This window comes from Sebastes fasciatus, chromosome 7, assembly GCF_043250625.1.
Source record: "Sebastes fasciatus isolate fSebFas1 chromosome 7, fSebFas1.pri, whole genome shotgun sequence".
In the NCBI taxonomy this organism is placed as follows: domain Eukaryota; kingdom Metazoa; phylum Chordata; class Actinopteri; order Perciformes; family Sebastidae; genus Sebastes; species Sebastes fasciatus.
In genome coordinates, this window is record NC_133801.1 from 12,600,451 (window position 1) to 12,628,168 (window position 27,718).

At 39.7% G+C, this 27,718-nt stretch overlaps 2 protein-coding genes across 4 annotated transcripts in view; one reads left to right on the forward strand and one right to left on the reverse strand.

The window, feature by feature from the left end:
- veph1 (ventricular zone expressed PH domain-containing 1) overlaps positions 1-17,115 on the reverse strand; it is a 91,738-nt gene extending 74,623 nt beyond the window's left edge. Inside the window, exons 1-4 of one of the 2 annotated variants that reach the window (XM_074641678.1) lie at positions 16,799-17,087; positions 6,492-7,079; positions 6,111-6,329; positions 2,266-2,440 (exon numbers count right to left, since the gene is read on the reverse strand). In XM_074641678.1, the coding sequence (XP_074497779.1) occupies positions 2,266-2,440; positions 6,111-6,329; positions 6,492-6,629 (532 nt within the window). In that variant the 5' untranslated portion in view covers positions 6,630-7,079; positions 16,799-17,087. Of the gene's footprint in view, positions 1-2,265; positions 2,441-6,110; positions 6,330-6,491; positions 7,080-16,798 lie in introns of both variants that reach the window. The other variant, XM_074641679.1, reaches the window with a different exon arrangement.
- A 2,971-nt stretch (positions 17,116-20,086) lies between these two features.
- Positions 20,087-27,466, forward strand: LOC141771418 (lysosomal amino acid transporter 1 homolog). 2 transcript variants are annotated; one of them, XM_074641682.1, is made up of 9 exons: positions 20,087-20,252; positions 20,404-20,763; positions 21,983-22,112; positions 22,599-22,686; positions 23,499-23,608; positions 23,813-23,914; positions 24,831-25,016; positions 25,180-25,343; positions 26,806-26,924. In XM_074641682.1, the coding sequence occupies exons 2-8, from the start codon at positions 20,555-20,557 to the stop codon at positions 25,294-25,296; spliced, it is 942 nt and encodes a 313-aa protein (XP_074497783.1). In that variant the 5' UTR covers positions 20,087-20,252; positions 20,404-20,554; the 3' UTR covers positions 25,297-25,343; positions 26,806-26,924. The 2 variants fall into 2 exon arrangements, with proteins under 2 accessions (XP_074497783.1, XP_074497782.1); XM_074641681.1 differs by having other exon boundaries at positions 25,180-27,466.
- The last annotated feature ends 252 nt before the right edge of the window (positions 27,467-27,718 follow it).

A 27,718-nucleotide genomic window follows, 5' to 3' on the forward strand; every position in this document is an offset into this window, starting at 1 on the left:
AATAATTTCTTAAAGGTGCCCTGTGGAGTTTTCTTGGAAACAAAAGAAACAATTTACATTCAATGTTTCTCTCCAAAACGAACTGTGTGTATCCCTGAGATCTAGCAAACAGGCAAATATATTTCTATTTATTTCCTTGTAAAACTTTGCAAAGCAGAATTTCTTTCAATATTTTCAAATCATGCATAATTTATTTACATTCATTTTTGCAAGCCTACAGTCTTATTCTTCCATGCCTTTGTTGGCACTTAGCTACACTTCTTTGCCATTACCATCACCAACAGTTGATCAGCATAATGTTGCGTGTGACAATCGTATAAACATTGCTCCATAGAGTCATTAGTGGTCAAATTCTTCACAGGGCAATATTCTCAAAAAAAGCTCCCAAGATGCACCATAAAAGAAACAACATTAGCTGATTTGATGTAATGACTTTGTTTTTCTGGAAAGAAGTTGTGGTGTTTCTTTCTTTAGAGTCAACATCTGCATCTTAATGCACCTCCGACTTCAACATTAAGCCGTGTTGACAGGCGCTTGTTTTCAACACAGTACCCGAATGAAAAACTAATCTGATTAGGCTCATATAGCTCCTCTAATCAGAAAAACACACCTGATTTCTGTTTTCCCACTGGCAGGGACCACTTGGTATCTCTATTTTCAGCCACAGTTTTATGAACCAAAGGTGTAAAGTGTCTTCCAACTATTTAACGCTCTAAGCCCAAACCCTGGCTAAACTCCACTTGTAAAATAAACCAGACAGCAGAGAGCTAAGCCGTTTCATGTGCCGAGCTGCTGGCAGAAATGGGCTCGGTGGGAGCATCACTGTAGTGGGCGCCTCACTCTGGTGCTGCTTGAGGTGATTAGCACCACGCGATAGTGTGTGCGTGTGTGTGTGTGTGTGTGTGTGTGTGTGTGTGTGTGTGTGTGTGTGTGTGTGCGTGTGTGTGTGTGGGTGTGTGTGGGTGCCTGTGTTTGTGAGATGTTAGTTCAGCATGTTGCCAAAAGTGTTGAATGGTTTGAAAAACACACCTGTACATGCAACATGTACACAGAGCCACAGAGAAAATCATGTTCACATAATGTGAACTAAATTATTTCTAGAGGAAGTAAACTGTTCTCTATTAACTGAACTGCTGTGTGGCGTCGTAATGATGGAGCATGTGTGTGTGTGTGTGTGTGTGTGTGTGTGTGTGTGTGTGTGTGTGTGTACAGGCCTGAGGGGTAAACAGATCTCCATCAGGCAGTGCTAACTACCGCTCTTTAGAAACCTACACCACACTAATGAGCTTGAAAAGCATCTGTGTTGAAAAAAAAGCAGGTTAAAAGGGCAGAAAAAACAGTTTCAGGGAATAGCTCCCTTCTCTGGCCAGACAATACTGATCAGATCAATGCCTGAAGACAAGTCCACCTTAAGAGGACAGTGCCCCACATGCTGTAACGAGATTCATATTATTTGGTCATTGGGAAAACACGTTTGTTTTTCTTCAATTGTTTGGAATTGAATTCCTCGTGGGGCAAAGCAATGAAAGCACTGAACCTGCGTTGTATGTTTTGATCAAAAAGTAAAATAAAGAAAATGGAACAATGTTATAAAAAAATGTAAATGTATCACACAGACAAAAACAAGGTAAACTGCACACCACTAAGCATCTGTTCTTTTCTCCCCATAATAACTACTTTTACGTATGAATTCAGGGAAAAGATGATTTCCAGTAACTGTTATTTATCATCATTATTATCCTCAATGAGCAGACAATCATAAAAACACTCACTACAGCTCATGATAGGGTAAAACAGTGGTTTACTACTATGACGACTGCAGTTTACAGTAGTAATTCATTTTTCCACTCCAGTAAGCCCATTGTTGCGGTCTGCTAACAGCCCTCACAGTAAGAGCATACAACTACTAAAGCCGTCAGCAACTAAAAAAACAACAACAACGCCTATAATAAAATCCTTCTAATGTTCATTCTTAAGCCGAGCTTCCCTGCAAAGCTCTTTCTGTGACTCGTCCTCCCTTTATAGTCTCTACAAAAAGGCACATGCCCACACACAGAAACACACATTTCCTTAAGTGTGTAAGAAGATCTGTATCTATCTGGGACAGCAGAAACTAAGGAGAGGAGAGGAATTGCATTGCATAGCATAGCATTTGATTTTAAAGGGTAAAATTCATTCACTTCTAGTAGGGTATGGCAGCATGATTTGTTTATATGTGCATACAGCATCTTTTTCTGCATATGAACATGTGCATGCATGTCCTACCTCCCAGCACACTGAGTGTTATGGCCTCCGTGTGTTCAGCCAGCAGATCAGCCTTGGCGATAGCAGCCAGGGAGAGATAACTGGACATGTTCCTGCTCAGCTCCTTGTTCCCTCTCTGCAGGAAACGCACCGCTACTGGGACGGCCAGCACCATGACCGAAGGACAGCTGTAGTTCTGAGGGGACAAAAGAAGGGAGGAGGTTGAGAAAACAGCAACCATCATATATTCAGGGAATGGAAGGAAACACAGGGGTCTTATTTAGGGTATTACCAAACAATTAACATCATTTTTTCTACTTGATAAAGATCCAGCTCTCTCTCTTCAGGGTTTGCGCTTCTGCGGCGCTTTCGTTCCTGATGTGAACCCGCTGTTAGTCGACTAATCAGTTATTTTGGTCTTAGTCGACTAAGATTTCCTTAGTGGATTAGTCGTTTTTATGCTTTTTGTTCATGCTGAATGACTTCTTTCTATGAAACGTATGAGCACATCTCTGGTAAACAAAAGATTTAAAGTGGTGCTTTTTGTGGAGAAACTCAGTTTTACAGATTTGTCGATCAAATCAACCAATTGAGTGTTAGTCGACTAAGAATTTCTTTGGTTGAGTTAACACTCAATACACCAGACAGTATAACCAACATATCCTCACTGCTGTGATCTATGCATCAAATAGATTTTTTAGTCATCTCAGACAAAAAGCAGCAGCTACGAGTAGCACTCTCCTCAGTGAGTGGCAGAAATATTAAAGCAGGCTTTAAGACATAATTAACTCGCTCACATTTACCATGTGATTCAGGAGGGATGGGAGGTGTGTTGTATTTGAGGATGCAGACACGTGCATAAGTTTGTCCCTGTGAACATGTTGAGAAGGAAGAATGAGGAAAGAGATTTGAAATGCACTAGCACCCTCAACAGGACAGACTGATACCAAGTCTGTTTGAACATGCACATGTTTGTGATTGTGTGTGTGATGGAGAGAGAGAGTCCCTCTGCTTTTAAGCCTTCTAGCTATGGATGTCTGATGGGGAAAGTAGGCAAGATTTAGATTTACATTTTTAAGACCCTCAGCAGTGATTACATAAATTAGATTTGCTCCTTTGGATATGTTTCATGATGCATCATTAATCTGCGATAGTCACTGCACCCCTTGGATGTTATAATTTATCCTCATGTACCCACTTTCAAATTTCCTCATCTACTTCAGAATAGAATACCTTTCAAGCTGATGTTCACTGCTGTTGATATTTTAGAGTCTTTATCTCTCTGTGTCTGTCACACCTCTATTCCACCACTAGATGGCAGCGCAGACAATGGATCCACAAAAATGTCATTCAGTCAGGAGAATCCATCAAATCAATCTATCAAACTACATTACATTACATTCATTTGACGGTCCTAATTTTAATCTAAACATACAGTACATTTTTTTTTTTTTATTTCTCCTTATGTATGGATGTACAGATTTATTTATCCGTCTCGTCTCTCTCTCTTTCATCTTATTAGGGAAAGTCAAGCACAGCACAAATCAAGCAGCCCATATATATAAATAAAAACACTGTAGAGGCCATCATAATCCAGATTATTATTATATTATGTGTGCATGTGTTGCGCACAAGCAGTGAGCTAATGAAAACCTTTCTTCCTGCAGTCTGTTGCTTACTTTTTGCTCCTCTCTGTGGGAGTTTTAGTGGAAGGGTAAGAAGAGTGTTTGCGCATCTGTAGATTCAAAATGACAGGAAGACAAAGAGAGTAGAGGAGATCAGAGAAGAGTTAAAGATAGTCAGAGGGTATAATAATAAGTGAGACACGGAAAATAAGTAGAGTTAAGACATCAGAGCCTGGAGCTGCTGTCAGAGCTGTCAGAACTTTTAGTGTCACCTCTACATGTGTGTGTGTGTGCGCATGCCATTCCTCAAGAACCAGTCTCATTACGATGGTATTAAGCACATTCCCAAAGGAAACGGAGGGGGAGAGAGTGAAGGTGAGAGAGAGAGGGAGAGAGGGAGAGAGGGAGAGAGAGAGAGGGTCCCTCTGCTCTTAAGCCCTTAGCTGCAGAGGCCTGATGGTGAAAGTAGGCAAGATTAAGATTTACATTTTAGAAGACCCTCTGCAGTGATTATATCAATTTGCTCTTAAAGCAAAAAACGTTTGGATACGTTGCATGATGGATGTTATAATTTATACTAATACTAGTGTGCCCACTTTCCCTCAACCGTCTTCATCTACTTTTACTTCAGAAAACACGGAATACCTTTCAGCCTGATGTCTGCTGTTTTACAGGAGATAGTTGTAGCTTATGAATCGCCTGTTAGCTGCAGCATAAAGTAGAACTAGAACTATCGCCTAGCGGTTATGCGCCTCCGCCAATCAGTCAAGTTGCAGTTTACATCCATGTCTGTCTAAAATGTCATCACTTTGTTATTTCATCCTATTAAACATTTGTGTGAATTTGTCATAATTAATAAAAAACACGTGTTTTGTGAGGTCACAGTGACCTTCACCTTTGACAACCAAAATCTACTCAATTCATCCTTGAGTCCAAGTGGATTTTTTTTTTGCCAAATCTTAAGAAATTCCCTCCAGGCGTTCCGGAGATATCGAGTTCACAAGAATGGACCGGACGGACATGAGGTCACAGTGACATTGACCTTTGACCACCAAAATCGAATCAGTTCATCCTTGAGTCTAATTGGTGCCAATTTGAAAAAAATAATGCCTCTGGCTACAGCGCGGAGGCCAGGACAGAAAAGAAGAAAAATAATGTTTCGCTGCTTAAATTTTGATTATTTTTATAACATTTCCTTAATCATTGTGTTTTTCCTCTGAGTTATTGGATAGCTTTACCTCATCAGGCCTTTAACTAACAGTTTTACAGATTAAACTAAGTGAGAGGTTTTAGAGCTCATAGACATCTTCAACCTGTGACAAGGGGTGGATCAATAGTGGTGTCTTGGTAGGCAGGTATACTCTGACTTCTATCAGAACATATGATAAGCTTATACATTTGTATACACTGTTATAGATTATACTACCCACCAGTATATAAAATAGTTCACATTAGATCCACCTCGGCCAACTACAACAGCAAAATGCTAAGTACACGTTAATGCATCAGTAATAATAATCCAACAATATCATAAATAACTGACTAGTATAACTCACCGAGATTCCATGTTGATGCATTATGAACGCTATTATTATTATTATTATTATAGGCTTATTTTAAGTAAGTTTTGCTATTAAAACAATTTCAATGCAGAACTTTTACTTGAAATGGAGTATATATACTGCAATATTTATATTTTTACTTAAGTAAAAGATCTGAATACTTCCTCCTTCAACACACACCCATGTCTCATCGTCTCCTTATGGAGCTGTCTCTACCTCTAGTTTGTTTTCAGGATCACAATTGTCAGACAGACAGACATTGCTGACAAAGTTAAACAATGTGCCTTGGTATGTGCGTTTCATATTTGTAGTTGTGTGTGCCAGATTAACTAACTAACTCCAACCTTGCTCAGCAAGATGTTCGCTGATGCATATCTGTTGTCACTTTTACCGCCAAATCCTTTTTTTCCCATACAGACCAAAATTCTGCATGACAAATTTAGTAATGAAGTATTACATTAAACGGAGTGCAATTGTGGATATCACATTTTAAAATGCATTGGCTGTTGTATTAATCACACTTGTGCCACACTTGAGGCAGTGTGGATTTTTTTACAGGAATGTGTAAAGGTATGTACTGTATGTGCCGTTTGTGCTTCTCAAGAAAACAAATAGAGAAGTATTTCTCAACACTACAAAGCAACGTCTGGTGTGTGTGTGTGTGCGTGTGTGTGTGTACCTGCAGGATACAGCTGGTGATGTCGGAGGCTATCTTGGTATGCGGCGTGTCCTCTGTGTTTTCACCTTGCGGGGTGAGGTTATGCTCAAGACACGACTCCCAAAGCCCCACCAGCGCCGTGCTGTGTTGCTCGATGGAGCCCGTCTCCCTTATGGCCGTGGTGATGCGCGTTATGCAAATCTCCACCACTGCCTGGTCATTGTCATTGGTCAAATAGTCCTGTCAGCCAGCAGACGGTAAAAGGACACAAAATTAAGCATACAGTGATAAATGAAGGACAAAAAGATGAATTATGGATCAGAACATGAATAATTATTCAATCTAACATTAGCCCTGTAATATTTTGAATAAATATCATCTATGTTGGTTCTGCCTACTGACCTGTGAGCAGGAGATGGCCTTGATCTGGTCCAGAGCCTGAGACAGACAGGCTTCGATCTCTGTGTCCTCCAGAGAAAACAGATCGCCCGCTCTGGACAGATCCCTCTGCCCCAGCACCTGGCTGAACAGCTGGTGCATCCTGGTCTTGGTTTAGGACTCCTTTCAGACCAGTTTGGGACTGGTAATGCCCAGTTTAAGAACCCTTAATTGAGTGTGAATATATCCCTGACATAATGATCAAGGAAAGCAAACTTTTGAATAAAGTTTTCCTCTTGGTTTTAGGGGACCGTTTAGAGAATGTACAATGTCCTCTGCATAAATGACAAATTTTCAAGCACTATTTTAGGCATTCTCGGGGGAACTGTTAATGCACTCTAATTGGTAAAATAACTACAAGGAGTAAAAGAGAACATTACTAATATTTCAGAAATTGCATGATTTGTTTTGGGGGGGAATCCTCTTCAGTACAGTCCAGGATCAGGTAGGTTGGACAAGAGTTTGGCCTGACGTTTTTCTGGGCCTGCCTGAGGCCTGTTACCATGGAGACAAGGCATATTCTGGAGAAGGCAGTCTTTCTACAGCGGAGTCCTGAAGGAGAGAGGAGGGAAAGAGAGGGAGAGGAAGATTCAATTAATTAAAGAGAACTAAATGCTGGGATAATCATTGTGTATACAAATATTAATATTCTGGCAAGAAATAGATTGAGCAGCTGAGAATGAGAAAATCTATTTCAAGCCAGTAAGAGAAGCTGTAGAGGATTAATTAGGGATTTTTCAGTGATTTCTGGTCTCAAGAAACAGACTATGACAACTTGGACAACCAAGAAACAGACTGATAAAAGTGGAAGCAAGTCAATATTTAAGAAGTAGTCGTTAACAAATTAGGAAATATGTTTATATACCTTCTTCCCAAGAGTTATACCTCTTTCACACCAATGGCCAGGGTCGGGCCAGGGTTACCTGACCCATGTTCAACCCTCCTTTTGTCAATTCAAACCAGTTAATCCCTGGTCATGACAATTCAGATACGAACTGGGTCACAACCCGGGAGCAATGCATACCAAATTAGCTCAGGTGCTGGAAATGGGGTTTACATGTCTAGAGGATTACAGAGAGGGTAGTAAAATGAAATAAAATGAGTTTATATTTCATGAAGTTTGCAAATTATATTGATAATGTAATGAACTAGGACTGGGTTTGGTACTTTATAACAGATGGAACATCTTTTTCCAGTTTATTTGGAAAATTAAAAAAGTAAAAAAAAAAAAAAAAAGAAGGGTAACGTTACAAATAGAAAATGTGCAAACATGCTTAAAAACAGATGTGCTCACAGCTGGCTGTACAGTGAGGAGGTCAGCTTACACAATGTGTTTCTGTTTCTGTGTGCAGCGGTTGCCTCTCTCATTAAGCAGCCTTGTTATGTTCGTATATTGTTAAACTATGCAATCGTCCCTCACCGTCCTGGTTGCTAAATTAATCACCACGGACGGCCAAGAGCTCATCACACCTCAGTCTTGCCACATATCCATGTTGTTCAAATCATACTTCAAATCATCCCTCGTTCACCTCCAATGTATCTGAAAACATTCCTGCTGTCGTCCTACCGTTTTATTGAGCTACCTGTGATAATTGCGTCCTGACTGCACGCCCCCATTTGCAGCCAAATAAATTATCCTGCCGCGGTTGTTAGCGACCCTGGTGCATGCCGTTAACGTGGGCGCCATATTGGACAGGGCAAGACTGGCCTGTAACCCTATTCGGGTGAATGGGGTGCTGCCGTTTTTCTGGATAAAAAGCACCATAACGTCTACATTTCTCAACTGATTTCAATGACTCATTATTATATTCAAGGGTTTATGACCTACGTGGAGCAGAAAAATAAAGTTTGGTCTCCAGTTACTTAGAATCGCAATAGTTAAAGGGACTGTTTGTAGGAATCAGAAATGCTTGTTAACAGCGACACTTGTGAACTGTTCAACAACAATGTAAAAAGTATATTAAAAATAGCTGCTCAAGCACACCTATTACTGTCCTTCTCCCTCGTCCGTCCCTTCTACAACTTTCTGTTTTCCTCTTTTTACAGGTGTAGCAAGTGTAAGTTAATGTGTGAATGATGTGAACTAGATGACTCCTTGGTAATGTGTGACATATCTGCTGCAAAATCATACATACCTACGGAAATGCACAAACACACACATGCATGCATGCACTCTGGGAATGTGTGACTACAGCTTCGATTTTACAGAGGTGTTTGCTTAAACTGTGCAGCCTCAGTGACATTTTGGGCGACCGTCTGTGGGTGAAGTTATGTTGTTTAGTCCAATGCACATTCTACACTGTGGTGGGTTCAAAATTAAGCATATGAGCCGTGTCGCCTAAAAAGGCCAAAACAGTATTTAATCTTCAACATGTTAAAGGTTTTGAATGTATTCAACCAATGTATTATTCGTTATATTCTTGATATGCTTTTTCTGTATTCATTATGATACAATATAATAGTTCATAATGACAGAATGGTTCAGTGAGAATAAACAGTGCTCTGCCTTAAAGTATTATGAATGGAGTCAGAGTTGTGGGAATTCAAAGGCACTATGTTAACCATTATCGCTGTTTCTGTGAACCTCAATTAAACATTAAACACGGCACCAGAAGGGCGGAGGGGAGTTTTACACACACACGCACACACACATACAAACACATACATGCACAATCTATGTATGCTTGTTTCTAAAAGTGTGTCATATCTCTGGTTTCACACAATGAAAAATATGTCCTCCCACATAAAAACACACACACTGCATGTTCTTTATAGAAATATTTAGCAAGTAGGAAACACACACATTCTTCAAAGCAAGCCACCCAGTCTGTCTGCTGCCTCCGTTCACAGGATGAGCAGCTAAGCATATGTATCTGTGTCATTGTCTACTTGCTACGCCCGCTTTTCTCTACGATCAGACGTCATCTCGTCCTCACACCATCTATTTCTCTGAAAGTCACATTGGAGCGAGCCCAAGCAAGCTAGACCAAAAGGAAGGCACAAAGCGGAGACCGTCGTCTCTCCTGCCAAGCCGGTGACGGCCATGGAAACCCGCCCATTGCCAGGATACCACATCAGGAATTCTTATTGGTCCGAGCCAGGCTGCTGGGGACCAAAACAACAAAACGACCATAAACACAGAGCGGAGCGATTTATCTGTCACACACAGACAGAGTCACACACACACACACACAGACACACACACACACACACACACACACACACACCTATTATCCTTGTTGTGCAGAGCAACAATCAGAGCTATTTCTGTGCATGGTTGGAGGTACAGCGTGTGTGTGTGTGTGTGTGTGTGTGTATGTATGTGTGTGTGTGTGAGTTGGAGGGGCATCAATTACCTGCAACATGTTTTATACATATACTGCATACAGAAAGACAGAAGATATAGAGGCAGGGGGAGACAGATGGAGAGGATCAGAGAGAGACAACAGAGAAAAAAAACAAGACAGCAGGGGAAAAGGAGGAATGAGAGTTGGACACACACACTCAGAGTGAAAGAGAAAGGCACAGAGGAGCTGACAGAGAACCAGAGGTGGATAATGTTTCGCTGTCCTGAATTCCCTGTGTAACCTGCACACAACTCGCATACTGAGCTCCCATTATTCTACCTGATAGCCTCACAAAAACTCTCATACACACACAAAAACAGCACATGCCATCCTCTCTCTCTCTCTCTCTCTCTCCTCACTAGTGTTTATTTACCGTATCCTTTCCGGCTCTCACTATGTCACACAGCCCGCCTGAGTGACTGAGCGCCAGTGTGGGTGTACGTATATGTGTCCATGCATGTGTGTAAAAGCAGAGGAAAAAATGGGCCTGAGGAATTTCAGTTCTTAAACAATCAGCTAGTTACTATTAATCACCCAGCTACGGCTCAGCAAGCTCAGGAATGCAGCCTTTAAACACACACACACATACACAGTAAAAGACAGTTGCCTGTTTCCACCTGTATTTCCTGATACATACTTAAATGTAAATGCTTTGCAATTAACTGAGCAGCACATTTAAGTTTTTATTTTTCTTCTTCGTATGTTGTCTGCAGATATGCAAATTCTTCCTGAATGTAAAGCGCTAGCAGGTTGCAGGAGAGCAGAGAGTGGGCCACTGGGTGAGGGGTGTCAGGGGGGTGCGTGCTGCTGGGGGGGCGATGAGAGGGTTAGGGGCTATGTGAGGACAATGTGACCGAAGGGCCTCTCTACTCTCTCTCTCTCTTTCCTCCACCACTGCCACTACTGTCTTCACTCAGCGCTCCGAGAGAGTGAGAGAGAAAACACTGGCTCTTTTGTATGACCTATAAGACAGACCTCCCTCCCCCCCCGTCTCCCCCGTCTCTCTCTCTCTCTCTCTCTCTCTCTCTCTGCTCAGTCGGCCCTGTCCTTCTGTGTAATGTGCACCTGCTCGGCCTGCAAGACATCACACACACACACACACACACACACACACACACACACACACACACACACACACACACACACACACACACACACACACACACACACACACACACACACACACACACACACACACACACACACACACACACACACACACACACACACACACACACACACACACACACACACACACACACTCAGTATACAAATACTTCAGAAAGGAGCTGAGTGAAAGAGAGAGACCGGAGAAAAAAGCCCTGCATTCCACAGTTTTCTCTACATTACTGCTTCATATGTTTCTTCCAGTCTTTATTTATGCACATAATTATTTATCAGTAAGGGGGAATAAGAAGGAGGAGTGGGTTTGGAGTAGAGGCAGTCTGAACGCTGTCGGAAAGCTGCTTTTCAAAAAGACATTTGAAGTTCGTCATCTCACACACCATTAATACAAAGATAAGGATACCCATCTGGCCATCATTTTGCAGTCATTCAAATCTTGGCTATTCGATAGACTGTCTCTCCTAAAATTGGAGAAAATTGAATTTACACTGAGAAGTTCCTGCGATAGATTTTACTCTCAATTTGGATCTAGGATAATATTGTTGCAAAACTACGTAAAATACCAGTCCCTTTTGTAATTGTACTGTTGTACTATACCTTTTGTGCCAATACAGATCTGAACATTTTGCAGCCAGGAACCGTTTGACCAGACATCCTCTGGACTTTCACTGATTATGTTTGCTCTTATTGGAGCTACAGGGTTTGATAATGTATTTACTCTAAAGATGGCATATTAACTTTGCAAATCAATGTTTGTTTTGTTCCTTTCTGATAATACCCAAACAAGAAGCATGTGTTTTACAATTGCACTTCTTCATAAGTGGATACAGAATTACGTGCAGAATCCCCTTCACAAGTCAAACATTTGTGGCACTTGTTGCTGGGTGTCGGGAAAGTTGCTGGGTATCCTGAGAAATGAGGCCTACTTAGTTCATCTAAAAGCATGAGCCAGTGTGTGCAGTGAAACTTTCTTATGACTTCTCCATTAAAAGTACACATGAATAAAAAGTGCACAGGGAAATAGCCACAGTGACACATAAACGTGGACAAGCCCATTTGATCTGATGAATATTTCTATTGTCAATTAATCTGCCTATTATTTTCTCAGTCAATTGATTGCTTGTTTGGGCTATAAAATGTCAGAAAATAGTGAAAATGACCTGCCACAAATTCTTCAAGCTGAAAGTAATGTTTGGTTTTGTTCAAACAAAAGTCCAAACCCCAAATATATTCAGTGTACTTTGATATAAAAAACATAGAAAACCAGCAAATCTTCATATTGGAAGAGATTGAACCAGAGAATATTTGTTGTTTTTGCTTGAAAAATAACTTAATTAACATTAACTAACAATTACTTACTTATGATCGAAATAGTCGCAGGTCATATTTCTGTCAATCAACTGCTCGACCAATCATTGATCGTCTCTAATCTGATCATTTATCTCGTGGTTTGAGTGCAGCCTTGAAAAACCCGTTTAGCATCCCAGTCCACTATCATGTCGCAAAATTAGTAGCTGTGTTCTGACAACAACTAAAATGTATCATCATCTTTAATGCCAAAAGGCCTCCATACATCAAACAGTCAAAATATGCCGTACTGTATCTCCTGACATATCTTTTCGGTCACATCCTGCAGCAGAAACCCATTGTCCATACTAATGGTATGATAAAAGGCTGTTTATGATGGTAGTTATCCCCTATAACTGGGCCAATCAGTTATGTAAGTGATGCCATGAATCTCATGAATAAGTCACAAAGAAGCGATTCCCTCAGGACTTCTCTGGAAATAGGTCCACGCTGCCGCAGAGAACTCAGTTAAGACTTCTTAAAACGTATACCCCCTCGAGGTTTAGCATAGGAACATAATGTATGAGTGTGCTGTATTATATGTGCATATGTGTGTGTGGGACAAAGGGAAGGTTCTCCATTATTTATGCCCTGCGGTTATGCAGCTGAGGAACAACGATTGGGAATTACACTATGATGACAGGAGCTGGAGAAAATAGCTACTGTAAAAACACACTGAGGCCACTGAGAGATAAAGAAAGACAGAATGGGAAATATGGAGAGACGGGGAGTGAAAACAGAGGCTGAGCATGATGGGAAATGTCTCACTTTCTCTCTTGAGAGCGGTCACTGTGGACCTGATAAGAGAAAGCAGAACCAGACCATAGGAACACTTAATGTGACACTTATGGATGTCACACTGCTGCCTACTGCAGAAAGAGCAGATACGTTATGAATACCAAAGAGGTAAGTTCAATGGGCACATCTTGAAGGACTAATCAATGTATTCTATTACTGAGTAGTGCTATTACTGAAATGCTACAGTATGAGAATCAGACATAAACTATAGAGGATTTCTTTATAAACTCTCAGCTTTAACCCAGATTGGTCACACGAGACCCACCGTGCTGGATTCCAAGGTGAAATTAAGTTGAGACCCAGACAGGGAAAGAAAATATCAAAAAGAACATCCCCTTCTAATAGAAGATCCCTACAGACTGATTTGAATTGGCTTCACTGTGTTTGTGTGTGTGAGTCTCTGCAGGCAGAACTGTGTCAAATGGCGTTGAATCCAACCCAAAGTGTGGAGTCGCTCTCAAGTTTTGGCTCTGCTGCGCTGCGAGACCGCTGAGAGGATTTCCACAGCAGAGAGGAGAAGTGCTGGCTGGAGCAGTGCATTACCGCCACACTCAGCCAACTAACATACACGCACATTTTCTAAACCATTCATTATTCATCACTCCCGGCTGCCTTCAGCAGCAGCCCAAACTCAGAGGCTCGCCCCGAGAGCTGAACGGAAGCAGATTCTGGTTTAAAGGAAGAAATTCACTGCATCAAATATTAGGGCCTCGTTCTTAATAGTGAGCCGCGTTCACATATCCTCAATGCATGTTTAATATGTTTCTAAGTTTAGAACTCTTCTCATAGCTTGCATCCTGCTGCACATTATTTAGATTTCCTGCTTCCTGAGTGAGTAGATTGAACGGGTGATTCAGCCTATGATGCATTACAGCCTTCACTTGCTACGTGCTGCATATCCTGGGGAACATTGTCCTAATACATCAAGTTGTTTCCTAAAAATATACACGGTGCCTCATTTTCTCTGTAGCTGGAAATCACCTAAATGCCATCATCAGCACAAGGAAATGTCAAGATGACTCCACATAAACCCAGTTCAGTCATCCTCTAATTAGAAACCTGAGTGTGTCCTCATTCCTACATAACATATGTAAGTTTTGTGAAACCAAGTCACAGGATGAACCAAATTAAAGACTTGCAAAGTGTATGACTATAATAGGGCTGTCCCGAATACCATTTTTGCCCTTTGAAGCTTTGGTGAGAAATATTCGAAGCTATTTGGAGCTTCGCAGAGTGGAGCGGCGCGGCAGGCTGACATGTTCTTCTGTCTGTCTGTCTGGCTCCATCTTCCCCGTTTCAGTGCCCGGGACAGAACTGCTGACGCACTACTGTAAACACACGCACCTCAACACACAACAAACAGTGATATCCGTCTGAGAATAACTAATAATAATTAATGTTGAATAATGAATAATGTTGTGGGATTATTCCTTATTTTATTAGGTATTTTAGGAATTATACATTATTATTAAGGGGACTGTTTGTAAGAATCAGAAATGCTTGTTAACAGCGACACCTGTGGCCGTTAAGTCAACAAAAGTCAGCGTCGGGCTCGCGCTTGTGCTCGCTCTACATAGACATGAACGAGCATCGCTCAAAACAGTGAGGCGACACACGTCAGCTAAAAATATCATTCTATATTTCAAATGCTTGGCCGTAATGTTAGCTGACCAGACGAAGGTCTCTCCATGAATCAATGCTGATCCTCGTGTTGGCTTTTCCTGCCTCAGTCTCCTGACCGCATCCGGAACAGGGGAGACACTGGAGTTTTGGTCGGGGACGATAACGTTTCCCGCTGCGGAGCCCCATCACTTCAAAAGACACGGGAAATCTGTTGGTCTGGAGGAGCTGCAGCAGTTATTTCTGCACAAACGTCCACTGTACATTCACTAGATATTCTCAGAGCTAAACTACCTCTCCTGCAGTGGGTGGTGTGCGCGCATGCATGTGAGGTGGAGCGAGCTGAGTGAAGGCAGGCAGGCAGAGGAGCAGAGTACAGCAGAGACTCCGGTCCTGGAGACTAAAGCTACGGTCTCCCACGCGTCCTCTGAACGCGGCCAACACTGTTTTGCAAGACGGGCTTCACTAGATATAACTTTGCGGTTTTGGTGCTTCCGTGTAGTTTGTGTTGGAGTCTAAGTCTGAACAGCGTAGCCACACACGAGCGCGAATGGGACACCGACCCGGATTCATTTATACGTGTAAGAAGTTACAAACAATCCCTTTAAAATAGATTTTCTTTTCTTTTTTTTTTTTTTAAACAAAGCATTTGAATACTGATTCGGAGGTCGAATACCATGGCAGCGGTCGAAGCTTCAAATCATTCGGGTCAGCCCTAGAATATATATGCTCTAAATGACAAAATAAATTATAATAATATTTGATTTGATCAATGCAGTCTGGAGAGAAGCAAGTGAACAAATATGAGCTTGAGTGGGCGTCCATGTATTTGTCTTTCCCTGGCAGCCTCCACCTACAACAACATGACGGATTTGGAAGAAAGGAAAATGAATGAAAACATGAATGAATGAATGGATCGCCGGCTGCTATTTGAATGGAGTAGACATCAGTTTTGTATATACAGTGAATTCCTTTCACAATGTCGGTGAAAAGGGATTTAAAATCCCTTTTTTATAGAAATAATGCATGAAAATAAACAGGACATTCCTTCCTGGGACATCAACATATGTCTGTCTGAGAAAAGTCTCTGACCTTGAGGAATCCCCCCCTCCCTCCCTCCCTCCCTCTGTATTCAAACACACACAGACACACACACACACACAGACACACACACACACACACACACACACACACACACACACACACACACACACACACACACACACACACACACACACACACACACACACACACACACACACACACACACACACACACACACACACACGCTTGGAGCAACAGTAGATTTTGACTTGGACAGAAGAAATGCACAGACTAAATGTGAGTAATGCGACTGAACTTGCCTTTCAAGCTTTCTGAGAGCACATTCCTCTGTATTTACACTGAAACACTCAGAGACTGAGAGTGAGAGACACACACACACACACACACACACACACAGTGAGAGAGAGAAAGAGAGAAAGAGAGAGAGAGAGAGAGAGAGAGAGAGAGAGAGAGAGAGAGAGAGAGAGAGACACACACACACACACACACACACACACAGAGAGAGAGAGAGAGAGAGAGAGGGAGAGGGAGGAAAGACTACATGGAAGTAAAGCAGGTGTAAAATAACTACTCTTGGATACCAAAATGTTCTAGCAAAAGCTAAGAAATGTCTATATTGCATTCACTTGCCTGTGACAACAACCCACCAAAAACACCTCTCCAATCCACCTGCCTGCTCCCCTCCCTGTGTATTCATATTAACATTTCATTTCACAAGTAAAAATGAATTTGATGCACGATCCGGAGAAACTGTGGCACACATCGGTGCTTCTTTGACTAAACCATTTCACCTCATCCAGTCAACTTTCCAGACATCAGTGTATGTATGGTGGCATTCATGCCTTCAGCCAGGCGACGCGTCTCTCTGTCTCTATAATGACTGAATGCCATGCAACAAGAAAACAAAAAAAAGACACAAAAGCCTGATTCAATACCTAACAGCTATATAACAGCGTCGGACATGCTTACCTGCTCCGTGCAGGACGAGGACGCACGGTCGGTGAATGCAGCGCTTCGTTCAGTATACCTCCAAACCTCGGTCCGAAGCGGGCACATAGCAACACAAATTATTACCCCTGCACAGCTTCAAGTTCCCCCACAGAGCAGAGCAGAGCAGAGCAGAGAACACATCATCACATTCATCCTCAGACAACCAGTGGAAAGCGCGCCATCGTGCGGCCAATGAGAGCGCACCTGTGGAGCAACAGGTGGATGGAGGGAGGTGACAGGTTGGTTGGGGTGCTGCCTTCAAGTGCTCTCTGGAAATATAGTAAGTAAGCCTACCGTGACCTTTCTTTGTGACCTTTCTAAGTAGCTCTACTGGATTTTCTTCAGCTGGTTACACACATTTATCAGGCGCTACTGCAAATTAAGTCACATGCTTTTAGTTGTAAGGCTTTTATTAAATAAATCTGTAATTAGGACTACATTCAAAGACAGCATCAATTCACTAAAGACTTCACTAAAGACAAAAACCTCACGCCACAAAATACCTATTATCTATGTACATTGCACATTATTTTTTATTCTTGAAATGTATTTATTTTTATTCTATTTGTGAAACTTTGCACATCCGGAGCCACAGGCGGCTCTTTAGCTCCTCTCCAGTGGCTCCCTGTGGATTTTTAAAAATGGAAATGAATAACTGTTTTTTGTTTACATTTTTATTTGTATTTATCATTGTTGTAGGTCTAATGTACGACGGTACTACGGAGTATTAGGGCCACATTGAGGGGAAAAAAAATAATCTGAGATTTCGAGAATAAAGTCATAATATTATGATAATAAAGTCATAAGTTTAAGAGAAAAAAAAGTCGTAGTATTATGAGAATAAATTCATAATATTATAAAGTAGTAATTTTACGTGTTATTTTTCTTTTTCTTGTAAAGTTCTGACTTTAGTCTCGTAATGTTACTACTTTTTTCTTGTAATATGACTTAATTCTGGAAAATCTCCGATTTTTTTCCCTCAATGTGGCCTTAATACTCCGTCGTACATTTGCACTTTGGCCCTCACTGCAATAGGCTATCTTTAAATATTTTTATTGTAATTTATTTTCTATTCTATATTTATGTGTCTTGTCTATGCACCAATACACCAAAGCAAATTCCTTGATTGTGTAAATCTACTTGGCAATAAACCAGATTCTACTTCACATGCTTTTAGTTTCTGTAAGTTTTCAGTGGCAGCAGTTCTATTCAAATAAATCAAACCTTTTGTTACAGGATTGCTCATGTATTCACAAACTAATTCTTTATTATGATTATTATTCAGGGAGTTTACAAGGAGCCTTTAAAGGCAAAATGGTACCACCACAGAGGGGACTGAGAGAGAGAGAGAGAGAGAGAGAGAGAGAGAGAGGTAGATGAGGCCTAATGGCCTCATGGCTGCATTCTAGACCAAAGTTATCTTTAATCCCTTTTTCCAACTCAGACATGCTGTTTTGATGTTTGCTTGAGTGCCATAATGAGTCTGGCAGGAACTACTTATATGGATGGGGTGCAAAGGAAAAGATTAAGACTATATTACATTTACAGTATAAGCTAAGAGTCTCTCAATTCACTGTATGTATAAAACATATTAATATTATTATTGTAACTATTATTATTATTATTATTAGTAGTAGTAGTGATAGTAGTAGTAGGAGCAGAAGTAGCAGCAGTAGTGGGATTGTTTGAATAAATAATAATAATTAATAATAATAATAATAATAATAATACAAATAATAATACAAATAATAATAATAATAATAATAATAATAATAATAATTATTATTATTATTATTATTATTATTTCATTTATTTATTTCTATTATATTAGCTATATATTTATTTTAATCTCTTAAGATTGCACTGACAATAGGTCCATGTGATCAGTAGGTGGTGGTATTTCCCCAGACATCATCAGGGCATCATAGGTATCATCCACCGGAAGTGAAACTAGAAAAAATGTGTGCCGTTTCCGGTATATATGCACTTTTGCCTTCAAAATAAAAGAGCAGGATTTGTCACGTTTAAGGGGCTACTTGTTTGAGGCTAGTATAGGCCTACATTACTAAATGAAAACCTATTTTGAAATGTGGAATTATTAGACTGAACTAAAATAAATTTGTAAAATTGTTACCATAGGCATAATCCTATAGTGTCTCCAAGAATTTCCCTTTTTTTAAATACTTTTATTGCAAACTACTCATGAATTATACATCCAAAAAATTTCCTATATATTTTTGCATTTTTTTCCCCATACATCAACATTCACACACACATACGTACAAATACATACATGCAAAACATTTTGAGAGAACAAAAGGTGTGTCTTCTCCTCTTCCAAGATGTGTATATTGTGTATGTCTATCGGTTTTGTTTATTTGTTTGCCCAAGATCAGCCTCTGCCCATTTATAAATGATTCTGTTAATCTGAGTGTAAGTAATTTCATAACTTAATTTCCGGCCTCATAATTCATCCACTTAAAACAGCGTCTTTTGTACTTTGTCTCTTCATTTCTAACACAATTTAATCTGGGTAATTTCCTACATTAAATCATTGTCTTATCTCATCCACCTTGACCAAAGCCTCTTAAATTCTGTCTCTTCATTTCTGACAGTATGAATTATTCTCTCCATTTCTGGGATTTCCTGTATTGTTTCCTTTCATCTTTAAATTGATGGACTCAAGGGTTTTAACCAGTTCTTAGTTATTTGCTTCATGGCTGCAGCTCTAAGTATTAAATACTGTTTCCTGTTTCCTGCTTTAACTCAGGTGGTGCTTTTCCAAGAATAATATATATAATATATATAATATATATAATATATATATTATATATATATAGGGTTCAATGCATTTCTTGATGAAAATTATGTTCTGTATTGTCTTTTCCTCATGCACAGGCCACAACAATACCCAAATGTTATACAGACAACTTAAAGGGACATATTCTACCTTTTAAATCTCTATTTTACATTATAGATGTGGCTAAACTGTTTGTTGTGCTCAGACTGTATATAAAGAGCCTATGTGTTTGTGGTACTGCATGGAATCACATCCTATTTGTACAGTCAGTGCACATGTATCTAGGCTTATGTGTAAATGAGACATTACAGTTTGCAATAAAACATCATTAACTACAAACAAGTAATGAGATATGTTCCTTCATAGATATAAAACTGAGTTCCTTATTATCCATTATGCTCATCAGTATAGAAATAACGGTCTGTAAGGAGTTTATTTTGAAAATTCTCTCAGGATGTTGTGATGTCATTCAGGAAGCCTGTACCACCAGCGATGGATAACATTAAGCTAGGAGCTGATCTATAATGTTCTTTAAAGGCCGTACACATCGCTTACAGGAACGTTTCATGATGTGGGGAAAGTTTACGCGGATCCATAAACCCTCTGCAGTATCTACCGAGTCCATTTGGTCAGGTTAGTGGTTACTAGAAGCTCTTTTTGTTAGTTAGCCATCTTTGTATGTTAGCATCCTCAAGTCTATGCAAATTAGCCTCAATGACAGTGTGTCTAAAGATGATGTTAAATTAAGCTTTAAAGTGACCATAAATTGATTTTTCTCTTACAGAATCGTCCAATGACAGAACAAGTCTTCCCACATCTGTTTTATGAGGTAGCTTTGGGGTTTTGTTGTTGCCAGGATAAACACACATCTACTCACAGTTTGGCAGCATCATCATCATCATCAGGAGGAGGACTGGTCCTGAAGCTGGGTTGCCATGGCTACAGCGCGCTTCCCCGGTAAGAGTGTGGTGGACGTGGTGGAGGCTAACTGGACCGCAGCTCCGGCGCTGGGCCGGCCGATGTGTGTCAACGGGACGCCGTGGATCCTCTACCTGCTGGAGGAGTGTGTGGACAACGTGTGGGAGTACTGCAGCGTTGTCATAGGACTCATATCCATGTTTTGTTTCCTGCTGTCCACTCTGCCGTGAGTATAGCATCTTATATTAGTCAAGTGTTACATTTTGAGGTGAAACCCAGTAATCTATCTATCTACTGTATCTATCTATCTATCCATCCATCCATCCATCCATCCATATATCTATCTATCTATCTATCTATCTATCTATCTATCTACTGTGTCTATCTATCTATCCATCCATCCATCCATCCACCCATCCATCCATATATCTATCTATCTATCTACTGTGTCTATCTATCTATCCATCCATCCATCCATCCATCCACCCATCCATCCATATATCTATCTATCTATCTACTGTGTCTATCTATCTATCTATCTATCTATCTATCTATCTATCTATCTACTGTGTCTATCTATCTATCTATCTATCTATCTATCTATCTATCTATCTATCTATCTATCTATCTACTGTGTCTATCTATCTATCTATCTATCTATCTATCTATCTATCTATCTATCTATCTATCTATCTATCTATCCATCCATCCATCCATAATTAATAGTATTAACCTATTATTTTCGCTCCTTGTGTCCCGTTTTTTTTTTTTTATTATATTTTTATTGACACTTTGCAACAAACACACACAACATAATTTACATATCTTGTATACATACACCACCCAACCATGTGTGTCTAAAGTGCCGTATTTTAAGATTAGTTATACACATAAAAACAAACAATGAAAACAACAGTATGAACAAATAGGGAGTGATCTTTTCATTTTCATACAATCATAGATTTGTAAAAATAAAATCTGGCATGTGGGATGTTACATAGTTGACCCATTTGTCCCAGCGTGACACAAATAATTCCAGTTTATGGTTAACATATGCTGTTATCCTCTCCATTTTGTAAATGTCCATTGTAATGTCCATCCATGTATTCAGAGTTGGGCTCTCCTGTTATAACCACTTCCTCGTAAGAGCCTTTTTACCAGATACCAGCAATATATATAATAACTATTTGTCTCTTTTCAACCATTCTTGAGGCATAAGTCCAGAAAATAAAGTCTTGCACTCCATGGGAACATGACATCTGAAAATATCTTGTAAGGCATCATGAATCTCTCTCCAATAATCTTTAACGACAGGACAATGTGTTCCCTGTTTTTAATACCTGTATTGATTAGTTTCTTTTGTGGAGCATTTTAAGCTGCATTTGATGTTATGAAAGGTGCTATATAAACAAAGTTTCTTCTTCTTCTTCTTCTTATTACTACAGGCAGGTCTATGAGGCCTATCGGAATGGTAAAGTGGAGGAGGCCATGTCTTTTGGCTTCCTTTTCTTCCTCTTCAGTGGAGACTTGACCAGCTTTGCAGGCTGCTACCTCACCAGCCAGCTGCCTATTCAGGTAAACACTCAAATACTCACTCATCCTCAGTGTGTGTGTCTGAACTGTGCCATCCTAGTGCTGTTACTCCCTGGCAGATCTCAGTTGTAGTCATATTTAATTTCCTTTCTTGTCCCTGTAGTCGGTGAGTTATTATATTTCAGACAAGCTGTGCTCAGGCCTTCTTTTTGCTGCAGGCTATGTGTTTGTTTGCTATATTGTAATTGATCAGTTTGCTTATTTCAAAAACTAAAAAAACATATAGTATAGCTATAACCTTTACCATTTTGTCAGCATCTTTAGATAGAAGAACATTTGAAAGGCACAAAGATATCTGGGGTTTTGAATTTGGAACACTCTTGACCTGAATTGTTTGTCAACTCATTGTACCCTGTAGCCTTCATATCATAGCCATGTCTACACTACACAGTATGACGTCATCTACTCATAACCAATGAATTCAGTTGTAAAATGTATCTTTTTTATTTAATTCCTTCCCTCTCTCAGATGGTCACAGTGGTGTTCTACATCTTCACAGACCTCATCCTCATCTCCCAGTTTCTCTACTATAAGATCAAGAACAGCTCCAGCAGAAGTAAGCCCTGACATTGAGTTAAAAAGGAGCTGGCTGGTGTGAGTCAACCATATCATGACCCTCCAGATTAATGGAAAGCATAACTACAGTATGAGTGAGCAAGTATTTCCTGCTGTTGACTCAGTAAATGTTTAATTTGAACTGCAGCCCACCTGCTGACTTCAGAGACGACAGAGACCGTTCCAGTTGTTATGTACTTATGATGAGTGGTTACCACCGAAGCCAAAAAGTGCACAAGTGCCTAATGATTCATGCTGAAGCTTATCCAAGGCTGCACACAGGCTTGCATATACAGTATATACAGTATATGTTGTTTTATTTTATGCTGTCTAGAGCTGCAACAACTAATCGTTTAGTTGTCAACTATTAAATTAATCGGCAACTGACAATAGATTAATCGGTTTGAGTAATTTTTTTTAAGAAAAAAATGTGACAATTCTCTGATTCCAGTTTCTTAAATGTGAATATTTTCTGGTTTCTTTACTCCTCTTTGAAAGTAAACTGAATATCTTTGAGTTGTGGACAAAACAAGACATTTGAGGACGTCATCTTGGGCTTTGGAGAACACTGATTGACATTTTTCCCCATTTTCTGACATTTTATAGACCAAACAATTAATCGATTAATCGACATGAAAATAATCATTAGTTGCAGTCTTTGTTACTGACTACTTGTAATATCACTGATACAGCAAACATTGAATCATGTGTGTCACTTTTCTAGTGTAAAACAATAGGTAAAGACAGTATGTATTGTATATGTAAAGGAGTCTTCACTGTCAGTTCTTTGTTCTGTTTGTGTGCGTGCTCTAGAAAGCCCTGTGTTGAAGTGGCTGTGCTTCATGTGGTGTGGCGCTGCTACCTTAGTTCTCCTGGCTTTACCCAAACTCATCGTAGACAATAGTGCAACTTTAGACACCCAGGTAGGTAGATTGTGTGCCGTGTACTGTGTATATTTGCATCAATGTGTGTATGTGTGCAGATTTAAATGTTCATAAATCAAATTCGGGTTGTTTTTTCCCCCTGATATTTTCAGGTTTATTGAACACACATTAATTCACTTTTGACTCGAGATTTTCATTGTTGCTTCTTGTAGTCACCTCTCTCTGTGTTCTCATCTTCACCAGAGTCCGACTACCTCTAAATCGGTGGAAATCACTGGCTATATATGTGGATACCTGGCATCTATCTTCTACCTCAGCTCCCGCTTCCCCCAGCTCTATAAAAATGTGAGTGGCAACTTGTTGTTGTGATTTTCTTTTTGGTTTGCATGTGAGCAGTGCCATCCTGACGGGAGATCTTGGACGGCTTCCTCAGGTAAAACTGTACTTATTTATATGTCAGTTAGACATAAACAGGAACTGTGAGTGTGTTTTGAAGGGGGAGGTGGGATTTGTGTGTTTGTGTATATCAGTATGTGTGTCAAAATAAGAACCAGACGTCAAAGACAATGGTGCTGTTGTGCTGGAGAAACATCCTGGCTCGACTGCAGCTATTAAATCACTAGAGGGTATCGTCTCAGTGTGCTGCTAGTGCCAGAGAAACTTCTGGGCACACACACACACACACACACACACACACACACACACACACTTTTTCCCTGACTATCGTAAATCATATAAGTCGGATTTGCCCTGTAGAAACTGGTACATGTTCAAACATGCTTGTTTTTTTTCAGCAGAAAGCCGTGAGTCATTCCATTTGGTGGAACAAAGAACAACAAGATCTGACTATTATTTATCTTCAGTATTAATCTGGCAAACACTTGCTGGTGTCCTAGTATTGTTTGGATCCAGCCTATGCGCAGGCAGATTGAACTCAGTAGGCACAACAGAGTATAAAAACTCCATTATTCAGTCAAGGTTAAAATGTTTGGTTTCACAATATTGGATGGATGCTCTCAGAAGTGATGATTGTATTTCAGCTACACTGACAGGACACACATCCTTCCTGCTGTTTGTGTTGAACAACACTTTTGTTAGCTACTGCATTTAGAATAACTAAAGATCTGTGTCATGTATTCTATGTCCAGTCAGTGTCATGCCACATACAATACAGTGTGTGTTAGTAGAATGAATTCATAGTTGGTTATCATCTGTGCAGGTCCTGCTGTTTGGTCCATTAACAAAACTCTATTCATTCCAGTTCCAGCGACAGTCTACGGAGGGCACCTCGTACCTGTTGTTCGCCCTGGCCATGATGGGCAACGGCACGTATGGGTTGAGCGTCATTGTGGTCCTGCCTGCACTGAAGGGCTCCAAACAGACCTTCATCATCAAACATCTGGCCTGGCTCATCGGCAGCCTGGGAGTCCTCATACTCGACTTCTTTGTATCCTTTTAAATCACCAGTTCAGCCACAAGTTACTATCTTCTGATAATACCTGCATGTGAAAACTTGAATCTTGAATCTGAATATGAGCTTACTAATTACATTTAAGAGAAGATAATATTGTTTAACTCTGTTTGTGTTTTGAGCCTTAACCTATAGTCAGGTGACTGCCCAGTTTATCATGTACAGGAAGAACAACTCGGCTAAAAGCAGCATGCTACTCAGCATCCCAGAGGTGCAGCCTCTGCTGTGTGAGGAAGTGGAACTCTCCTTGTTATAGGACACCGACATGGACCGCACAGTCAATAATGGACCGCTCAGTCTACGGTTTGTTTTTGATCATTCTGTGGATCCTTTGTGGTCACGGATTTACTCATAACAACTTACGGGAAGATTTCAGAAGCATTGTAGAAGGTACCAGCAGGCAATTCCAGTGCGCCGTTATACCGTAGTCTGATTTTCTGCTGTTAAGAGGACAAACATGATCGACACTTGTATGGTTTACCGACAGGAAACGCTACAGAAAAGATCTGGTGAATACATTTTTCTCAACACCGGCGATCAACTAGTTAAATGAAGTACTACTTTAGTCACATTTCTCTCTCTAGGCAGGCGAGTTAGCACCAATGAAATATGTTCCTGGTAATGAATGCTTTCATTTTTGATAAATTTCTCCACTGGGATTACTTGATTTAGTTTTGGATGGAATAACTATTTTTATTGGCCACTGGGGACCATACAGACACACCCAGAGGAGGAACCTTAATGCCAGACGTCTCTTCACAAATGCAAGCTTTATGGAAGAATGAAGTGCCTGTTACATTTATACATCTCTGAGGGTAAATACTGCTGAGGACTGCAGTATTATACTAGGATGCATGGTTGACGTTTTCTTACCTGATTTGGTATTTTTGAGTGCCATAAAATACAGAGTTTGTGTGAGCAGAGTAATAGAGGAAGCTGACGGATTGTGTGATTGTGATGTGAACGTACTGTAGTAACGGGGCCATCCCTCCACCTGAATAATGCTCATTTGACTACAGGTGTATAAAGGGCCTCATTTCTATTTCAAAAGGACGTTGCATTTCTCTGCTTTCGAGGTCCTAGCTCTCTTCTATCCTGGAGAAACACGTTGTTTGTGCCTTTTTAAAATGAAATACAGTCTTAATATAAATGTCCTGTATATCCATTTCAAAACTAAATTATTTTTAAATTAAGTTAGATTTTTTAAAAATTGACTGATTTATTTAAGCCGCTGTTTTTCTTAGAAAATGAGGTGAAACTTTTTTCTCTTTTTACCTTCTCTTATTCCTAAAATATGCCTCTGTAAGTGTTCCTTAGAGCGTCCTCTTCATGACATTCAAAAACATTCATTAATCATTTAAACATGACTGTTTGATAATAGATTTTCAGATGGATCTAAGAATAGGAACATCAATGGGATGTTATTGAAGACTTGTTGAAGTTGAATTTTGTTTCTATTCTGTCACGTCCGTTTAAAGCAGAGAAGATGCTCTTGTCAAGTCAAATTTATTTTTAAAACCCTTTTTTTTTCTTATTAGCGTCATTGTGGTTGTTCACAGAGTAACACGAAACAAATACAACAAAGCAGAGCAAAAATAAAACGGAACAAATAGTCTTATTGATGACGAGCACTTCAAGTTATTGGACGTTCATTTGGATCATTAGCAAAACTAACAGCTCATCAATGTTGTGCCAAATGTTGTTAAACAGTGTGTGCGTGGTGCTGCGTAACTAAAGGACTGTACTTTCCTCTACCTCATTACAGTGTGGACATGATTCAATTCTCCCATGACGAGCTGGCTCGCACGCGTAGCATATAAAAATGTGAAATATACAATTCATTTGGTAGCATCTAAACAACAATGTTTTTAGAAAATCATGGTTATTAAATAGTTATTAATGAACAACGCGACTGGCTTTCTATCCTTAGCCTGTCAGCTGATGCAATAATGTGGATTATGTAGATATTTCGGGGATTTCTTCTGACCTTTTTTACTGAAAAAATTAATTTATTTGCAAATGTATGCAGTTAGAGTCAAATTTTTTCACCAATAGATTACATTTTTGCTAATTATTTTTGTATTGCACGATTCTGAAACCTTTTCAATTCCTTTTAAATTATATACTTTTTTAATCTAGCACAACAAAAGTACATATTTATTACTCTATACTGTAGAACCTGTAGTATTTATAAGACTGTAGTTTTTACTTTAATGGTTACATTGTATTGCTATGATGTATTTATTTTCTTTAAGCATAACATCCTATTTTTCAGATGAACTGTACATGGCCAATTAAATTGTAATTCTAAGCTTTGTGCCAGGGTGTGTTCACTGATCATATTAACTGTATGTAAAACCACTGTATGTATGATGACAAGTGTATGTATATTGTACAAAACTTGAATAAACTGCAAAATACAGTATATCCTCAGTCACGATATGTTGTTGTTATGAGAAGAAAAACAAAAAGATTCACACGTTTCTTTAAATCAGACATTTGTGAGCAAAATAAATAATTTTCTATTGATATTAATCAATCATCACAGCTAGATAGAATGATTAAAGTAATTTCTAACGTTTTACACTTTGAGTATATCGTTGATTGTTTTGCACATTTATATATCCAAAGTCAATATTAAAACTTCTGAGTAATTTAATTGAACGAATACAATTTTT

Bases quoted from the DNA above. Each gene is read 5' to 3' on its own strand.
- LOC141771418 (XM_074641681.1), top strand. From the start codon at position 20,555: ATGGCTACAGCGCGCTTCCCCGGTAAGAGTGTGGTGGACGTGGTGGAG. The intron at 22,687-23,498 runs GTAAGCCCTGAC...TGCGTGCTCTAG, and splicing joins CAAGAACAGCTCCAGCAGAA to AAAGCCCTGTGTTGAAGTGG. The intron at 25,017-25,179 runs GTATCCTTTTAA...ACCTATAGTCAG, and splicing joins TCCTCATACTCGACTTCTTT to GTGACTGCCCAGTTTATCAT.